We start from the raw sequence: 19,763 nt of genomic DNA, 5'->3' as shown, positions 1-19,763 counted from the left end.
CTGCTTGGCCCAATGGAGCTATGTAATGCTGAGAGATTTCTTTTGTCGAGAATGTAATCCAAGTGAGTAATTTTGACTCGAATTTGTCTTTTAATTTCAACCTTACATCATTTGATACGCAATTTATGTTAGAAAAGTAGAGCTGGACTCATTTCCAAAAATATTGGTGTTGCTTAAATAAAAGCATGATTCATCATCTATAACAATTATTTTTTTCCAAAATATCGAAACTAATCTACAGCATTTTGACTGAACAGCTGCTTTTTGCGGCAGTGTTTTTTTAGGTGCTTTAGTTTTTTTATGATAACGAATACTTATATATGGTTGTGATACATTGACATATGTTTTGGAAGATCATGTTGTGAAATACCATTCTTTAGATTTAGACATCTTTTTTGCTTTGTGACCACTTCCAACTTTTCTTTTTGGTCCTCTTTTTTTGCTCCTTTTTTTTTAGTATACTATACAAAGTAGATTTTAGGATACTTTCCATTCAAAAATGATTGACAATAAAGCTTCTTATTCTGGATGCAAATCTAAAAATGTGTACAACTTTATCAAATATTTGCCTATTTAAACTGTAAATTAAACTTATTTTGTAAAAAACTGTAAAAAAAAGCTATTTTGTATGAAAGCTGTAAGTCTAAAAATAAAATAAGCTAATGGGTTTTTAGTCTGGCCAAAAGAGGGTGAATTTATTACTGAAATGTCATGTCAATATACGTTGCACAGAAAACAAGGTAAAAAAATTGAGTCAACTTTTAGGTCAGATTTCTGTGAATCAGTAAAGCAGTTTGTATTAGAAACTTTCACAAGATGTTAAGAATTCTATACTAATTTAAAAAATTATAAAATTTTATCAGAGGTAACAGGCTAAGGAAAATAAACTAGTTTTTTGACACTATATATTTAACTTGCATTACCGAGCAAATACTATCATGGATTTTTTATATCTTTATGCAACAAAAGAATTGCAAAAGTATTGAACTCATTGAAATTCATTGAAATATAATTGACAAAGGAAATTTTAAAAAACTGGTGGCAGCACTCTTCCTGAGCGATTCTTCACAACATTTATGAAAGTTATCAAATCAAAACAGTTTTTGCGCACCAAAAAAAAAAAAAATTCTTTGTCTTTTTTTAAACTTACAGTGGGTTGCATAAATATAATAGAGTCACTACTTTGTTTGTGTGAAACTTTTGTTTTTTTCACAATTATCTTTGAAACCAACTAATTAATACAATTAAAAGCGTATTAAATGTCTTAATTAATTGATTCTCTATCAAATGGTATACAATTGGAACTTGTTAGGTTAACCAGTCTTTAGTAATTATTAACTTAATTAGAACATAACTGTATTTCTGATGTAGCAAAAATATAGAGTCAACTAAAATTTAGCAACTTAAGTTGAAATATCTAAATGAAATGTTATCCTAGCGATCTAAAATTTGTTGGTTAATTTCTTTCAAACTATATAAACGTTCTTGCGAAAATAAAATAAAATTATCATTTTTATATCTTGAATTATTCGCTTTGGTAATTATTTGGTAAAGTAAAAAGCAAAAATGGGTAGAAAAGCTGTTTCTGTCAAGGTTCAATAGTTAATTGTAGGCCTGCTAAATAATAAAACAAAAAGCCAATGAGAAATAGCTCATAATGTGCAATGTTTTGCTTAAATGTGTACAAACAATGTTGAAAAACCACGAACTAAATAATGATGTTAAAGATTTACCATGGCTTGGTAGGCCTTTAAAGCTAACTTCAAGAGACCAAAGTTATCTCTATCGAAAGGTTAGACAAAACCCTAAAATTTCTTACCGCGAACTTGCTATATGGTTCACAAGTAGGCCTGGTAATGTTAGTGTTAGTAGATGGACTATACGAAGATGCCTAAATTAGAAAGGCTTAGATTGCTATTTCGCTGCTTGAAAACCACTTTTGCATGTCTCAGATTGCCTTAAAAGGTTAAAGTGGTGTAGAGAAAGACTTCACTGGTCTGTAGAAGACTGAGCCAAAGTCATTTTCAGCGACAAATCCAATTTTGAGGTGATAAATTGCAAGTCAAGATTAATCATCAAGAGGCTGGCTGGTATGTGTACCAAGGATACAAGGCAGAGGAGGATCAGTTGGAATATGGGGATGCTTCTACCATAAAGGAACAGGGTAATGCAACATTTATAACGGCAGAATTAACAAGTACAACTACAGAGAGACCGTCAAAAGTAAACTTTTGCCAACAGCCAGAGCTTTTTACGGAAGACGACAACAATGGATTTTTCAGCACGATGGCGCTATGGCTCACACTGCAATCTCTGTTAAAGAGTGGCTTGATCGGAAAAACATTACATTCATGCTTTGGCCAGCTTGTTCTCCAGATCTCAATCCCATCAAGAACATTTGGGCTTTGTTTAAGTCAAGAGATTGGTCAAAAAGAGTATAGCCAGAGTTGCACAACTACAGCAGGCGTTAGTAAAGCTTTGGAAAGAATTTCCAAGAGAATTATGCATCCAACTAGTTGAATCTATGCCTAGATGTGTTCGTGCATGTGTGAAAGTTTGTGGTGCGCATACAAAATACTAAATTTTTGTTCTATTTTTTTGTCTGTTTTTTTTAACAGTTGTATACATTTTTTATAAAAAAGATATCATAAATCTAAAAAATTTTTTTTTTGAAAAAACTTTTTTTCTTATTTTGTTTATAAAACCACTGTTAATAAAATTTAAAACAATTAATTAATAACTTTTTTGCTTGCTTTAAATTTTAAAAAAACATAAAAAAAATCATATTAAAAATCAACTGACTATATTTATGCAACCCACTATTTTATTTGTAAATAGCACTAATACTAAATGTAATTGTCATTCAAAACTTTTTACATGATCGTCATTTAAACTTCATAAGTAGTTTTTATAAAGTTAATTTCTTCTTTTATCTTACCCAGGGCTGTCTCGGGGAGGGGGTGTAGGGGTGTCTAGCCCACCCTTCCACCCCCTCCCCAACAAATTTTATTATTTGGCAAATTGGATCTATAGTTGGCAGTCGGCAAATGTCAGAAAACAAAGACCTTTTTTTTTATTATAGATAAGTTAGTGGCCAAAAATTTTTTTTTGGCTTTAAACAGTCGGCAAAAAACAGACATGTCACCCCCCTTTTAAAATCTCTTCAGGACAGCCCTGATCTTACCACTTAAAAAATATCTTTAGATTTGTTTAAATATTAAAAATTGATGAAAAGTGGCTTGACTGAAATGGCTTATCGCTTATGTTTTATATACATACATACATATATATATATATATATATATATATATATATATATATATATATATATATATATATATATATATATATATATATATATATACATATATATATATACAGCTGTTATTGTTACCAGTGATAGTAGATTAGAGGACTTAATTACGAAGGAGAGTTGGCTTTTTTTTAATACTCACAGGTCACACCGAATCTGTTCGAGAGTGGCATACTTCAAGCGATTTCTTAGCGCTAGATTCATACAAACATTTCACTCAGTTAGTTCGCAATCTCAGTGTGACAAACGACTGCGCAGAAAGAAATATTAGCTTAATTGAAAATTTTGTTCACACTTCCAACAATTAGGATCAGAGACAGAACATTCTTTTGGTAGTAAGGGAACATAGAAAACTAATTACAAAAGATATGTCGCTTAAGGAACTGGTAAACCTGAAACCTAGAGTTGAAAAATTAATGTAAAACAGTATCTATAAACATTCTATAAACAGTTTTGTTTTTTTCTTAGATCAAATAAAACTATAGTTATAAACATATTTTAATCTCAATTTCTTATAAAAATTGCCATCTTCTTAAAAAAAAAAGTCTTCATTTTAAAAGTGGGGTGTGGGGGCATGTGCCCCCCCTAAAATTATTCTATCACATTTTACATTACTTTTCCAACTCTTAGAGCCGACGACACCCTGTGTTGTGGCCCTGAGAGTTGGAAAATTAATGTAAAATAATAGTTAACTGTAAGATACTACAGTGTTTTTTTTCCTTCTTAGATCATAGATCAAACAAGAATTTAGTTATAAACACATTTTAACCTGTAAAAATAACATAAAGTTCAGCCAATCCTCAATATTTAAAAAATTACATGTAGCACTTCCAACAAAGAAAAATAAATAAAATTTTGTATTTAGACTAACTGAATGTTGTAGAACAAGTTAAGCAACTGCGGTTTTTAATTTTCTAAAAATTTCATTTTTCGACCCTAATTTGTGTCACCCTAATATATATATATATATATATATATATATATATATATATTTTGGTATTATAATTACTGTAATTTTTGTTAATTACTGTTCTGTGTTGATTTGATCAGAAATTGTTGATATTAGTTTGGTAAGTTTAAGATTTTTCTAGCATTGTTTTAGTAGATATTTACTTGAAATTAATGTATTATCACTCGACTACATATCGTACCGAAACGTGGAGCTAAAATTGAGAATAAATTAATTAGATTTAATTATAATTATAATTAGCAGTGCTAATTAGGATTAACTAATCTTGATTAGCTATAATTAACAATATTTTTGAACTTTTTAAGTTTTATTGTATTTCTAAACATTTGTTGTTGTTAAATAATGAACGAAATCATGTTTTCTTTCATTAAACAAACGTTTTATTATTATTGTATTATAATTTTGCAGAACATTGTGTATGCCATGTATCAGAAGCTATCAACTGAGCAACGACTGAAGATCATTGTTATGATTAAACAAGGCATTTCTTACAGAGATATTGTTGAGCAAATGAAAATTGGACTGTCTACTGTTACCAGAACAGCCAGAAAAGAGAAAGACACTGGTACAGTGGCAGACTTAGAGCGTGTTAGATGATCTCGTAAAATTACTGCAAAGCAGGATCGGCTTTTGGTTTGGGCGAGTTTGTCCAATCGTCTCACCACATCTTCAGATCTTGCAAGCTACATGGGAAAAAGCAAGCTGGTTTGAATGGGAGAATTGCTGCGAAGAAGCCTTTATTGTGACCTGATAACATCGCCAAAAGAAAAGCATTCGCGAAGACAAAACCTGGACTGTGGCACAATAGAATAAAGTATTACGGAGTGACGAAAGTACCTTTACTGTTTTCTATGGAGCTAAAAGAGCTTATGTGAGGAGAAGAGTTGGTGAATGATTTAGTTCTCTGTGTGTAGCTTCCAGAGTAAAGCATGGAGGAGGCTCTCTTATGGTATGGCTTTGCATGTCAAGATCAGGTGTAGGTCATTTATATCGTTGTACGGGCATCGTAAACCAGGATAAATATTTGGAAATATTAAAAACACAAATGAAATCAAAAGCAAATAAACTATTTGGTAAAAACAAACCATTTTTCTTTCAACAGGACAATTCTCCTTGCCACAAAGCTAAGAAAGTAATGGAATATCTCAAACGTGCTCATACCAATTCTGTTGAATGGCCTCCACAAAGTCCTGACCTGAACCCCATTGAAAATTTGTGGGAGGAGCTCTTCAGAAAGGTACAGAAAACCAAAACCAGCAATCTGGATGATTTGTGGCAACATTTGCAAGCTGCATGACTAGCAATCCCTGTTGACACCATCCAAAAGCTGGTACAGTCTATGCCAAGAGGTGTACAGGCCGTGCTTGATGCGCATGGAGGGCATACAAAATACTAGCCTTTTAGTCAGAATTTCTTATGTTTTATTACTGACAATGCAGAGTCATTTTTATTTCAATGTGGTGCTGTTTTATTTTATATTGTGCCAAAAATGAATAAAATTCTCATGTTTTTCCACTGTGGTCATGACTTTGTGCCACCACTGTATATATATATATATATATATATATATATATATATATATATATATATATATATATGAGATCGGCAATTTTTGGCTGACCTCAAGCACTTTTCGGCCAGCAGTTAGGTAGGCATTGTTGAATGTCGACCCTAATTTCAAGGGTTATATATATATATATATATATATATATATATATATATATATATATATATATATATTTATATATATATAAATATATATACTGTTATTGGAAAATAAAATGTTATTTTGTAATTTTTTTGCAGACAATTTAATTTTGTGGATAACTTATATAAATGTCATACGAGTTGAGTTGAAGACAATATTCCTTATCTGTATCTTGTAATGCTTTTCCTTGAACAATATCACTTACATGAAGAACTAAAATAAAAATTAAAAAAAATTATCAATAGGAAATATAAAATACATATTTTCGTATAAACATAGATGGCTTTTATATGATACTTAATATATTCAAACAATAATTTTGGTCTTCAAGACAAAACAAATTAAATTATTTGGATGCTCAACCAATGTATGCATATTTGTGTTAATATATTTAATTGTTTTTATATTATTTGTTAACTTTTATTCAAAAATTTGAACCAAACCAGATTTTTAAGTCAAGTACATAAAAAAAATTTGGTTTAATTCAAATGGTCAAACAAAAACTTTCAAAGAAGTTCAACTTTGTAACGAGTCAAAAAATATTATTTACAAATATATTAAAATAAGATTACAACTTTTGTAAATCAACAGAAAATGATTTATCAACCTGCAACAGCAAATGGTCGTCTTAGTTTTTGAGTAAACTTTGGACTATCATTATCTTTAATATCCATTCTTCCTATAAAAAAAAAACATTCACATGTCAATAAACCTTTATTAACATTATTTTCAACCACTTTTATTACTTTAAAATTATTTTTAACCACTTTAATTAACAAAACAAACTAAAGTTAATATTTATTAAACAACTTTATTAAACAAACAAACAAAAAAACCAAAACAAAAAACCTTCTCTGATGATTTGACAAACAATATAAAGTTTATCTCGTTCAAGATCTTTTAGCCCAAGATCCTAGGTTTTAAATAACATTATTACAACGAATGGTTTATACATATTCTGATATAAATTTGTCAAAATACTCTAAAATTAATCTAAAAACCTTAAACAAAAGACTTACTGTAAAGACGCATGATAAGTTAGAAAATTTTGTAATGTCTTTAGGCATGCCTTTTTTATCCCAGTAAATTAAGAAGTGTTCACTAAAAGAATAAAAAATTAAAAAAGAATCACCAATAATTTAGTTATCTTAAAATAAAAGTATAATAATATATTCATATATATAAAACTTAAGGCATAAAACTATATATATATATATATATATATATATATATATATATATATATATATATATATATATATATATATATATATAAATATATATGTATATACATATATATATATATATATATATATATATATATATATATATATATGTGTATATATATATATATTTATAAATACATATTTATATACATATATATATATGTGTGTGTATATATATATATATATATATATATATATATATATATATATATATATACATATATATATGTGTATATATATACATATACACACATATATTATATATATATATATATATATATATATATATATATATATATATATATATATATATATATATATATTCATAAAATATATGAACATCAATGAATACGAATTCTCTCAATTCTAAGTTTTTTATTTTATCTAAGAAATTTTTGCTAGATTTTTAGCTTTAATTACAAATTATTAATTAAATTTAATTACAAACAAACGGTAACTTCACTTTTTAATGGCTTCTTTAAAGTTCGCTTTAATTGGGCTTCTTTAATGTTACATAAGTATAAAAAATATGGCGTCCAGAATTGCATTTTTACATTACTGACCATCATCTAAATTCATACCTCTGTTCTTAGGTCCCCATTTATTAAACTGAATTTTGATTGCCTCTCAACCTTTTTTTTTAAACTTTTTGGGTTCTACTTTTAATGTTTTTACTTGATCCCATTTTATAAAACATGGTCATTTAATTTTATGATGCCCAATTGCAGGTTGTTTCAATTTTTCTTCAAAAACATTTTTTTGGTGCGGTTTTGTTTTTGTTGCAATTTTTAATTTTTTTTTCACCAATGTATTTTTGTTCACACTCGCATTCTATTAGGTATACTCCAGGATAGCTATCTGATGGCAGTATTGTTTTGATGTGTGAAATTAGCAAAGATTCAAGATTTGCACTAGATTTAAAAACTGCCTTGTAACCTGCTTTCTTAAAGATTTTTCGAAGTTTTGGTGATAATATTAGGATCCACAGTAGTGATATAGTTGGCATGGTTGCTCTGTTGTTAGATAAGACTATTTCATTATTTGAGTGTCATTTTTTTATAACAATATTTGCAAGGTTTTGTAATTTTTTTCTTTTCGTATACATTTTCAGGTAACACATTTATTACGAAATTGATTTCTTTATTTAAAAATTTTTCAGAGCAAATTGATAAAGCTTTATAAATAAATCCTTTAAATATTTCTTCTAAGATTTTTGGATCGTGATATGAATTGGGCATAACCTGAATATTTGTTATTGCTTTTTTTCGCTGTATGTTAAAATCATAATTACCTTTTCGTTTATTGGTTATTTGGATGTCTAAAAAATTTAATCTTTTGTTTTCATATTCCAATTTAATTGTGTATTTGATGGCATGATGTTGACTGATTAATACTTGTTGAAAACGAATGGCATTATCTTTATTTGTAAATTTTGCGTGGCTATCATCTACATACCTCAAAAATGATTTTATTTCTAACAGTGGATTAGAATGAAGCGCAATGCCGATTGCTTTATTTTCAAAAAATTGCTGGAAACCTTCCGCAAGTATTACCATGAATGAAAGTCCTATTGGACCTGAATCTACAAGTTCATGAATTTTTTCATTCCATAAAAAATAACATTTATACAAACACAGTTCTATTAGTGATTTTATTTTTGAAACGATCAGTTTTGTTAGTTTATTTAAATTTGGAAAGATTTCCAACATATCAAGAAGAATTTTTGAGGTCTTTTCCAGAGGCCGTGAAAATTGATGGATATAAATTTAGCTGTTTTTACAAAAGTCAACGAATTTTTTAACTTGTTTTTATTGTTTTTTATCTGTTTTTATTTAAAATGGTTGAAATATATTTACTAAATATTGTGATATTCCATAACTTGGTGTCCCAATGGTTTAAACTACTAACTGCATAGAGTATGATTTTTCCGGTTTGTGCGCTTTAATTACACCATACATACGTGGCGGTATTGAATTGCTTGGGTAAAGACTTTCATATTCATTTTTGGTAAATTGTCCATTTTTATTCAATTTTGATAGGTAAGTTCTAATTTTAGTAGCAAATTTAATGGTAGGCTCCTCTTTAATTATCTTTGCTAATTTCTTGGCAAATTTTGTCAATGGCTTTGTTGTGTTCTATTCTTACGAAGCCTGCTCCTTTATCAAAAGAATATATATCAATGTTTGTGTCCTCATTAATTTGTTTTAATGCTTGTCTCTGGCTATGACTTAAATTACTGTTTTTTTGTGGTTTAAACATTTTAAGTCGCCTCAACACATTTCTACATAAGTCTTGTGAACTCTCTATTTTGTTGCAATACTCTAGTTTTAATGCAGTGTATTCTGTTACTGAAATAATGTCTAAATAGGGTATGTTTTTTATAGTTGAAACAAATTTAGGTCCTAGTTCTAAAAGATTTCTGTGGTTTTCAGGTATTTCCGTTTCACATAGGTTCAACATGAAATCTTTAAGAAATGAAGGAGTCTCAGCTTTTTCTTTTAGATTTATATTTTTAAAGATTTTTTTTTTTAAAGACTATATTTAGATTTAATTTTTTACTGAGATTTTTCAGTAACATTTTCAACAGATTCATAATCATCTTGAGTTAAATTTTTATATAAATAATTTTGGACATCTTTTAGTAGTTTTATTTGATTCTAGTTCTAGAATCGCTTTTAATACATATTAGTAATTCGAAACAGTACCTTTTAGTTAGCTTTTTCCCTTTTTGTTATTTAGTGGACATACAACTCTAGGCGATTTTGGTATTATTTATGTCTTCTACACTTTTAAAGAAAGATATATTGATTCTTCGATTTTGCCATACTTGTTTTAACTTGTTGTAACTTTTTTGTTTCTTTATAAAGTTCAGCTCCATTAAGAACTGTGCGTTTTAACAGCAAAAAAAAAAAACAATAAAAAATATTCACATTAAACCAAATTCAAACCACAATCCAAAAACCTTAGAAGAAATATTCAAAGGATTTATTTATAGAGCTTTACCAAATTGCTCTGAAAAATTTTTAAATAAAGAAATCGATTTCTTAATAAATGTGTTTGCTGAAAATGGGTGCGAAAAGAAAAATTACAAAACCTTGCAAATATTGTTATAAAAAAATGACACTCAAATAATGAAATAATCTTACCTAACAACGAAGCAACCATGCCAACTATATCACTACTGTGGATTCTAATATCGAAAAATCTTTAAGAAAGCAGGTTACAAGGCAGTTTTTAAATCTAGTGCAAATCTTAAATCTTTGCTAACTTCACACATCAAAACAATACTACCATCAAACAGCTTTCCTGGAGTATACCTAATAGAATGCGAGTGTGAACAAAAACACATTGGTGAAAAAAAATTTGAAAATAGCAACAAAAACAAAACAGCACCAAAAAAATGTTTTTAAAGAAAAATTGGAACAACCTGCAATTGGGCATCATAAAATTAAATGACCATGTTTTATAAAATGGGATCAAGTAAAAATGTTAAAAATAGAACCCAAAAAGTTTGAAAGAAAAGTTTGAGAGGCAATCGAAATTCAGTTTAACAAATGCGGACCTAAGAACAGAGGTCAGTATGTAAAAATGCAATTCTGGATGCCACATTTTTTATACTTACGTAACATTAAAGAAGCCCAATTAAAGCGAATTTTAAAGAAGCCATTAAAAAGTGAAGTTACTGTTTGTTTGTAATTAAATTTATACCCAGTTCACACTAAATTCTGTTTTAAATAAACATGTTTTAATGTAAACATAGTTTTATAATAAACATGTTTTCAGTTTTCTTGCGTTCAGATTGAACGTTCTTTAGTATTTATATTAACGTTCGAAAATGGCGCTCTCAAAGAAAAACTTGATCTCGAAGTTACGAGTATTATTGTACATATCAAGGAAAAAAAGAAGACTGCAATTGCAGCACATACAGATAAACTGTATTACTGCTTATAATTTTGCGGTTTACAGAAAAATTTGGACTAAACCTCGCAGTCAAAGCTTTTGGTACGAAACAATGGTAAACTGTTGGAACGAAGATGATTGGATAAAAAACATAAGAATGTCTAAAGCAGCCTTTAATTATCTGTGCAAGGAAGTTTCACCTTTTATGCCTATACAAGGCACTAACTTTCGTAAATCTTTGCCTTTAGAAATGAAGTTAGCTGTGACACTTTACTTTTTAAGTGGATCTGCAGATTACCGAACAATAGCCAATTTATTTGGCTTAGGAAAATCAACTGTTTGTACAATAGTTCACAGAATTTGTAAACATTTTGTTGATAACTTAATGAAGAAATACATTTCCTTACCCTCAAGGGAAGAAACAATGGAGATTATAGTAAGTTTTGAAAAATTATATGGTTTTCCACAAGTAGTTGGAGCAGTTGATGGATGTCACATAAGAATAAAGGCTCCTCATAAAAATTCAGAGGACTATATAAACAGAAAAGAATATCACTCCATTATTTTACAGGGATTGGTAGACAGCAAGTATTTATTTAGAGATATTTTTGTAGGGTGGACTGGCAAATCACACGATTCAAGGGTTTTTAAAAATTCTCCCTTATATAAAGAGTGTCTGGCTAGAACCTTTTTACCTACAAACTTATCTAAAATAATTGATAATATTGAAATTGGTCCTCTTATCCTTGGTGATTCAGCATATCCCCTTAAAAATTGGCTTATGAAACCTTACTCAGATCGTGGAAATCTTAGTATAGAAGAAGCAAAGTTTAACGTTTCTCTTAGTAAATGTCGTGTGGTGGTGGAGAATGGATTTGGAAGATTAAAAGGTCGATTTCAATGTCTTTTAAAGAGATTAGATACAACAGTTGAACACACAGTCAATATTGTTACAACATGTTGTATACTACATAACTTCTGTACTTTGACAAAGCAAAAGTATTTAAATGAATGGATTGAACAAACAGAAATTGACTTAGTAAACCCTATATTAAACCACAGTTGCATTGAACTTGACAATAAAGCTGAGTTTATTAGAAATTCCATAAAAAAACATTATTTTACAACTGTTTAGTTGTAAATGATTTTTTTCAAACAATGTTGTAAAAGGCATGGTTTATTTTATTTTGAGAAAAAAATAACAAAACAAAGAAATTGCTTCACATTTTTTTAATCATAATTAAAAACTCTATCTCAGTCCCACTTTTAAGACGTTTAACATCCTTATCATTTCGGATAAGTACATTTGGTAACTTGGTAATCAATAAAGATGCATTATCTTGAACTGAAAATTCCTCTTTTATTGTGCAAGTAAGTTTATCTAGTGTCAAATCTGCCAATGAAAGTTCTATTTCAATAAAATATAAATCTTCAACTTGACGAACTTTTAATATAACACATAATTCTTCTTGTTTGTGGTTTTCTAAAATACTTTCTAAAATTTTATGATCAATATCAGCCTGAGAGGTCATAAATTTATTAACAGTGGCATTTAATTGTTCAAACATTACCTCACTTCTTGATTTTTTCTTTTTGGATTTTTTAAAGTAAAAACTATTATCTTTTTTTACCAACTCTTCAGATTTAGAACTTGACGGAGTAGTTTCAATGTCTATATGTTCACAGTTTACTAACTCATTAACACAATTATTAAAATTATTCACTTCTGCAGTTTTTTCAATAATAACATTCATGCCTGAGGAACTTTTCAAAAAAGTTGGTAATGTGGTTGGTTTGTCACTAAGAACCTTATCAATTTCATCAAAGCAGGATGGTTTTTTGGAAGGACCAGTCCCACTTGTATTTCGTTTATTATCAATATAATTGCGATATGCACTTGTCAATGTGTGAATTCTTGTTTTACACATCTCTTTATCTCTGTCTTCATATCCAGAAGCTTGCAAGAATAGCAAAATTTCCTCCCAAATTTTTCCTTTTCTAAAATCCAAAAAATATGAAGTTATATATATATATATATATATATATATATATATATATATATATATATATATATATATATATATATATATATATATATATATATATATATATATTGTGCTAACTATCAAAGAGAAATAAATATCTTGTTGTAAAAAGTACAATTTATAAACATTCATTTCCTTGTTTATTCAATATTAATGTAATTCGTAATCACTTCTTGTCTATTTGTGATTTATTTAAACTATTTAGTAACGAGTGGTTTGATTTTATTTAACAAGTTATTTCAATTTGATCCAACTTAACTGAAAAAAACAAAACAAAACCTTGTGCATGACTTCAACTTTTCTTGGATATTATCTTCTGACCATTTACTAATTAGTATTTTTGTTTCCTCATCATCCCAATGTCTAGCTCTCTTTCTAGATTTAACTTTTTCTTCAGCAACAGCTTTTTCCTCCGCCATTTAAAAACAGTTCAGGGTAATAAAACGCAATTAAAACAACCTCGCGACGTTGTTTTATTAAAACAACTTTTAACGTTGCGTGTTTTAATTAAAACCAATTTTAAATTTGATGAGAATAGTAAAATGTAAAACGCGTTTAAAATACGACAATTAAAACGTGTTTTATCGTCAGTATGAACGGGGTATTAATTAATAATTTGTAATTAAAGCTAAAGATCAAAAATCTAGCATAGATTTTTTGATAAAATAAAAAAACTAGTATTGAGAAAATTTGTATTTATTGATGTTCATATATTAAAATTATTCAACTTTCATACAAAATGATGTCATTTAAAAAATATATATATATATATTATATAAATTATGTTAGTGTATTCAACAAATAGAGTGCTCAATATTCTTAAAGAACAGAGCAATAATAATTTTTTTTTTACACCTTCACTTCCAACAAGGCTGCAAGCAACCACTATAAGAGTTGGAAGTTACTAGAAGAGAAAAGATGAAGTTTGTAGAACAAGATAACGATTGACAGACAACTTAAAAGATTGTAAATTGTATGAATCAGGAAAGCAAGATAAAGGAAGCGAATTCCAAAGAACTTTTCGAGGTAAAAAACTAGAGGAATAAGAGTTGGAGCATTTAGAAACAGTCACAGAAAAAGGATGAGACTTAATTGAATGACGAGTAACAGGAGAATGAATTTTAGTAGATGGCACAAGAGACACTAGCTCTTTAGAGCAGTGCCCATTATAGTATTTGTAGAAAAGAGAAAGAGAAGCAATGTTACAATGATGTGATAATGGTTGGAGGTTGGCTGCAAGAGCAGGTCCAACTATGTTTACAATGCATTTTTGCACCTTATTTAAAAGAGAAGGGGCATAATTAGAAGATCCACCCCAGATATGGCAACAGTACTCCATACAAGAACAGATTTGAGATAAAGATAGAGATAAAGAATAGAATCCCGAGTAAAAAGAGATGCAACCTTAGCAGATGCTAATTTTGCAATGGATTTGATATACGGTTTCCAAGAAAGATCAGAAGTAAGAGTTAATCTTAGAAGATGAAGGGTAGATGACTCATCAAGTACATCACTGTTCATAAATATAGATCTAAATTATTGTGATAACGATTGGTTGAAAAAAATAGACCACCTTAGATGTGAGAATATCTGGAAGATCGGTAATGTAAATCAAAAAGAGTATAGGGTCAATGATTGAACCTTGAGGAACCTTTGAAGTTATAGGATATGAAGAAGAGCGCTGTCCATCGAGGACAACTTTTATACTACTATTGAAAAGGAAGGACTCAATAATCATAATGATGTTACCAGATACACCGTAAAAAGAAAGCTTATGAAGAAAACCAACATACTAAACTTTTTCAAAAGCTTTAGAAATGTCAAGAGCGATAGCCTTAGCCTCTCCATCTCTACCTAATGTACGATAAAACCTATCGTACATTAGAAATCCTAAAGATTCAGAAACCTTATGTATGATAGGAAGAAGACTAATGGGACAGTTGTTAGGTGAGTCAGATCACTCTCCAGAATTTTTGAAAATAAGGATAACAGATGCTGCTTTTCACCATGTCGGAAAACAAGACTCTGATACGCACTTGTTAAAGAGTTTTGAAAGTATGGATGACAGCTCAGGAGAACACTTTTGTAAGACTTCAACAAGTAAGTTGTCTGGACCACAAGCTGCACAAGAGTCTAAGCAGGAAATCACTTTTGATACAGAAGCTGGAGTGATACAAATGTCAAGGAATGAATCAACCTGTTTGACTGCTATATCAGGTAGAACGCAACTAGTGGAATCAAGAGATGATATTGATGAAAAGTTTTTAGCAAACAATTCAGCTTTGTCTTTAGGTGAGGTGACAAAGTCTGAACTATACAAGAGAGATGGAATAACAGATTTGCCCTTATTATTGATACTGTTAAACATTCTCCAATTCACGAGAGCATAATTTTTGTGATGAAATACGAGACTTCATGATCTGAGAATAGCGAGCTTTGGCGTTAGACAAAACCTTTTTACAATGGTTTCTAGAAATAGTAAACAGACATCTGTTTTCTGGAGAATTATTTTGTTGATAGATTTGGAAGTAATGGTTTCGATTGGAAATTGCGGTAGCACAATGTGAGGAAAACCATGGAGAAGAGTTAGGCTTGACCTGGAATCGTCAAGAGGGAATAAAAAATACCATCCCAGCCTGAATCCACGAAGTTATGTAAGAAGCACATTTGTCAACAGGAAGACAAAAGATTTCTACCTGAGGGCCATCACGAAGAAAATAACAGAAAGAGTCCCAGTCAGCTTTAAGGTAGTTGTAAGAGGTACGATGGGGATTCAGATGATGAAGAATGAGATAATAGTTTTAGAGAGATCAAACTGTGATCAGAAGCACCTAAGGGTGAATGTGGAGAAACTGAGCAATGACTAGGATCAGAAACAAGACATAAGTTGAGTAGAGAAGGTTAATGATTAGGGTTGTTTGGAAAGCAAGTTTGAAAGTTGACTATTTGAGTTAGAAATTGAGAAAAGCAAAAGTTGAGGACCTTAATGCCAGCAGAGTCATTGACACTAGAGCCAAGCCATTCAGTGTGATAAGCATTAAAGTCACCAACAATAACAATATTTGCTGATGGATAAAGAGGGAGGGCTTGGTCAATTTGATCAGAAATAACATCAAAAAGATTGTAATCTTGAGATGAAGGAGAACGATATAGAAGAAAGAGAAAGGCGATAGAGTGAAGTGGTACTAAACGAAAGCACATAAAAGAATGGTCTGTGATTCAAACCTAGTTTCACAACAAATGGGTGAATTCTTACAAATATAAATCCCCAGGCCAAGCATGTGACTATTGGAGTCTTTACAAATTAAAGGAAGATAACCATCAACAATAAGATCACAAGATGAGGCAGCTGAACTCAAATTAATTTCACAAAGAGCAAGTAGGTCTAGTGAACTTTGCAAGAGATAAGACTTAACAAAAGAAAAGTTACTTCGAAGACCACAAATATTAGTGAATGATAGGTTTAGAGAACTTGGTGATGACAATGGTTTTTTGTGTTTTTTAGTTTTTGATACTTTGTCATTTTAAATTTTTTAAAGAACTTAAATCAAAGCATAGATAGTACTCAGAACACTATTTAATAGTCCAAGCAATTTGCCTCATTACCATTAATAAGCTCCAAATGTGGCCTCATTACCATTAATAAGCTCCAAATGTGGCCTCATTACTATTTAAGAGCTCTAAATGTTGCCTCAACAAAGCACACCAAAAGTATGAACAGGGACACCATCCATGCGCAACATGGCACTGTTAGTACTCTGATATTTTTCAGCAGTTGATGGAATCAGCCTCTCTGAGAGCTACCACAGAGTTCAGGAAACCTGACTACCAGCCAGCCTCAGAACCATAAAAATGAGTTTTAGAGCTGCACCCTCATTAGGAGATAATAGAATGAGTTGCCTTGTCATAAAAACAGAGACACAAGCAAAACCCATGCATTGAGTCAAGAAGATCCAGCATTCAACATCCTAAACTGAAAACAATGTATCACCATCAGTAGGTTTATCAGGAAGCTTCCTGATGAACCTACTGATGGTGAAACAAGTTGTCGAAGAAAATTAGATAAGTGTTTTTACTAATTTTTATATATATATACATACATACATACATACATACATACATACATACATACATACATACATACATACATACATACATACATACATACATACATACATACATATATTAACATATTAATTTATCATTATTTTTATCATCAATTAATTTATGTCTAATTTAAAACATTTAATTTTTTAAATAAATCTTCAAAATTTCCCTTAACTAAAATTGGATTTTAATGTTTTGTACAATGTGCAAATAGCTTTAGTATAATTTTTAATTGATTGATTTTTAAGATTATTGATCTTAAAGACATTGATCTTAAAAATCAACCAATTAAAAATAAGCATATTTTTTGGACCTTTAGTAATTATTATTTTAACTTTGATTCTTATTTATAATACTTAAATTAACTAGTGTTTAAACTAACAATTCAATTATGTAAGTTTTGACTGTTATTATTTTTGCAGTAGCACATTTATTGTTTTGTTTTTTCATTAATTTTCCTAACTTGATGAATTACCCAGTATATATCAGCTCTAACAAAAAAACAGTATAATAAGTATAATAAAGTTTGTTCATTTAAAATATTCTTTTGTTTCAAATTATGTTATATTTTACAGTTTCAAATTATTTTGTTACAATAAAGTTGTAAAAAATGAAAAGTATGTTACAATGTAAAGTTGTGATAAAAACCATCTAAAGTATTTTACAATGTAAAGTTGTGGAAAAAAAATCTAAAGTATGTTACAATGTAAAGTTATGAAAAAAAATTCAAGGCATAAAAATTATTCACACATAAAAAAAAATCTGATTTACAAAAATCTCATTTCATCATTTTTCTGCATTAAATGTTTCATACAATAGACAAATAAAATTTAGTAAAATTTTTATCAGATGTATTGATTTTTGTTTTACAATAATTTTTGAACCATTAGTAGCAGTTTGATACCTTTAAAATTATTTGTTTGTAAACTTTTATAAAGCTTTAATAATAAAATTTAAAAAAATTTATTATTTATTATATAATTATAATTATATTTATTATATAATTTTTATGCAACTTACTATTTTGATATGACTTATTAATAATTTTTATAAAAGCATTATTGCATTATTATTAACCCACTCTTAGGCTTACTCTCGGGTGCAAAACAACAGGGGGATTGGAGTCATAATAAACAGAGGGATTAAAATTTTTAATAATTTTAATAAACTGAAGAAAGGGGGGATGAGGACTTTTTTATAATATTAATATAAAAAAAATTGGAGTGCTGTAAATATGTTAAAAAAAACATTTTATAATATAAATCTTAATAACTTCTTTTTTAGTGCGCTAGTGAATTTATTACTATAGATGTAAAAATCTTAATAACCATAGTACGCTAGTGATTACTTATGTCATTGTAAATTTTTTAATTTTTTTTATTACAAAATTTTAACTATCAGACTAATTTAAGATACTTTGCCCAATTCATACAAACTAAGTACACTTTCTGGTCTTGAAATTTCAATAGAATGGAAATTTCAAGACCAGAAGTATTTCCAGACATCTTAATTTAAACATTTAAAATTCTCTTTATTACTTTATAACTTAAACAACAAAAGATTTTTACATGTCTTTGAAAAATGCTAAAAATTATATAATTTTTTTTTTGGTATATTCCAATTATACCACTGGTATATACCACTCGTTTTTGGTCTCTCCCAATTACAATTCCACAAAAATCCAAAGATTTTTTCAGATAGCTTTTAGTGATTGACATTTCAATCTTATTGTAATTTTTTAATGTTTTGAATGATTATTTCTAGTTAAAAAAGACAAAAGACATAAAACGATGGTAAATATACAAGAACAATTGCAAGGAATATGAGAATATATAAATACAAACCAGGTAGTTGATCATAAGCATCCTATCCAGCATTAGCAAATAAAATGCCTTGTTGGATATCTCAACGAACAGAATGTCAATCTTCAAGGCATCATAGTTGCATGGTATACCATATGGTACTCTGCACAACAAGAGCAAGCTGAGACATGTAAAAACCTAGAGGGACAACCAGATTAAAGTCCAATACCAAAAAAAAGATACTACAATTTCTAAGCACATCTTGACAGATTGGAAAATACTTTTGGATAGTATGGATATACATGTGCTAGTGAAAGACTACTTGGACAGGATAAATGTCACTGATTCAAAATTTAAAAAAACTGCTTGGATGAAACCCTTGGATGAAAAAAGGAAAGTTGAAGGATCCAAAAATTTGTTTAAATATCGATTTCCAGTGACAAATAATAGCTATCAGCTTAAGTTAGTAAATGTAAAAAATATTGACACAATCCGTTAAGTGTGTGTATTAGATATTCTATCAGAAGGTATCAAAAACATTCAGTAAACAATTGATATTAGCGCATTTGATTTAAGAACATTAACATTTAGTCTTTAAAACATTTGTTTTTATAACTAATACCTTACAGTAGTTTAGATATACTACATAGTACTACTTAATTACAAGTAAGTTTCGACACCAGTTGTTAGGTT

At 29.0% G+C, this 19,763-nt stretch overlaps 2 protein-coding genes across 2 annotated transcripts in view; both read right to left on the bottom strand.

Moving 5' to 3' along the window:
- Positions 1-19,763, bottom strand: part of LOC100201320 (dedicator of cytokinesis protein 1) — a 127,493-nt gene that overhangs the window by 82,082 nt on the left and 25,648 nt on the right. Inside the window, exons 11-14 of the mRNA XM_065812675.1 lie at positions 7,011-7,092; positions 6,841-6,904; positions 6,599-6,670; positions 6,129-6,204 (exon numbers count right to left, since the gene is read on the bottom strand). Of these exons, the coding sequence (XP_065668747.1) occupies positions 6,129-6,204; positions 6,599-6,670; positions 6,841-6,904; positions 7,011-7,092 (294 nt within the window). The remainder of the gene's footprint in view (positions 1-6,128; positions 6,205-6,598; positions 6,671-6,840; positions 6,905-7,010; positions 7,093-19,763) is intronic.
- On the bottom strand, positions 12,337-13,718 carry LOC136089108 (uncharacterized). Its single transcript, XM_065814833.1, has 2 exons — positions 13,441-13,718; positions 12,337-13,114 (listed from the first exon to the last, which is right to left on the bottom strand). The coding sequence occupies exons 1-2, from the start codon at positions 13,578-13,580 to the stop codon at positions 12,337-12,339; spliced, it is 918 nt and encodes a 305-aa protein (XP_065670905.1). The 5' UTR covers positions 13,581-13,718.

This window comes from Hydra vulgaris, chromosome 12 (assembly GCF_038396675.1).
Source record: "Hydra vulgaris chromosome 12, alternate assembly HydraT2T_AEP".
NCBI classification, from domain to species: Eukaryota; Metazoa; Cnidaria; class Hydrozoa; order Anthoathecata; family Hydridae; genus Hydra; species Hydra vulgaris.
Note: the sequence above shows the minus strand (reverse complement) of the source record. Positions and strands in the feature narration are given on the sequence as shown.

What these genes read in the sequence shown, in the direction of transcription:
- LOC136089108 (XM_065814833.1), bottom strand. Translation starts at nt 13,580, where the DNA reads ATGGCGGAGGAAAAAGCTGTTGCTGAAGAAAAAGTTAAATCTAGAAAG. An exon ending in AAGTTGAAGTCATGCACAAG is followed by an intron (nt 13,115 to 13,440) that starts GTTTTGTTTTGT and finishes TTTGGATTTTAG; the next exon opens with AAAAGGAAAAATTTGGGAGG.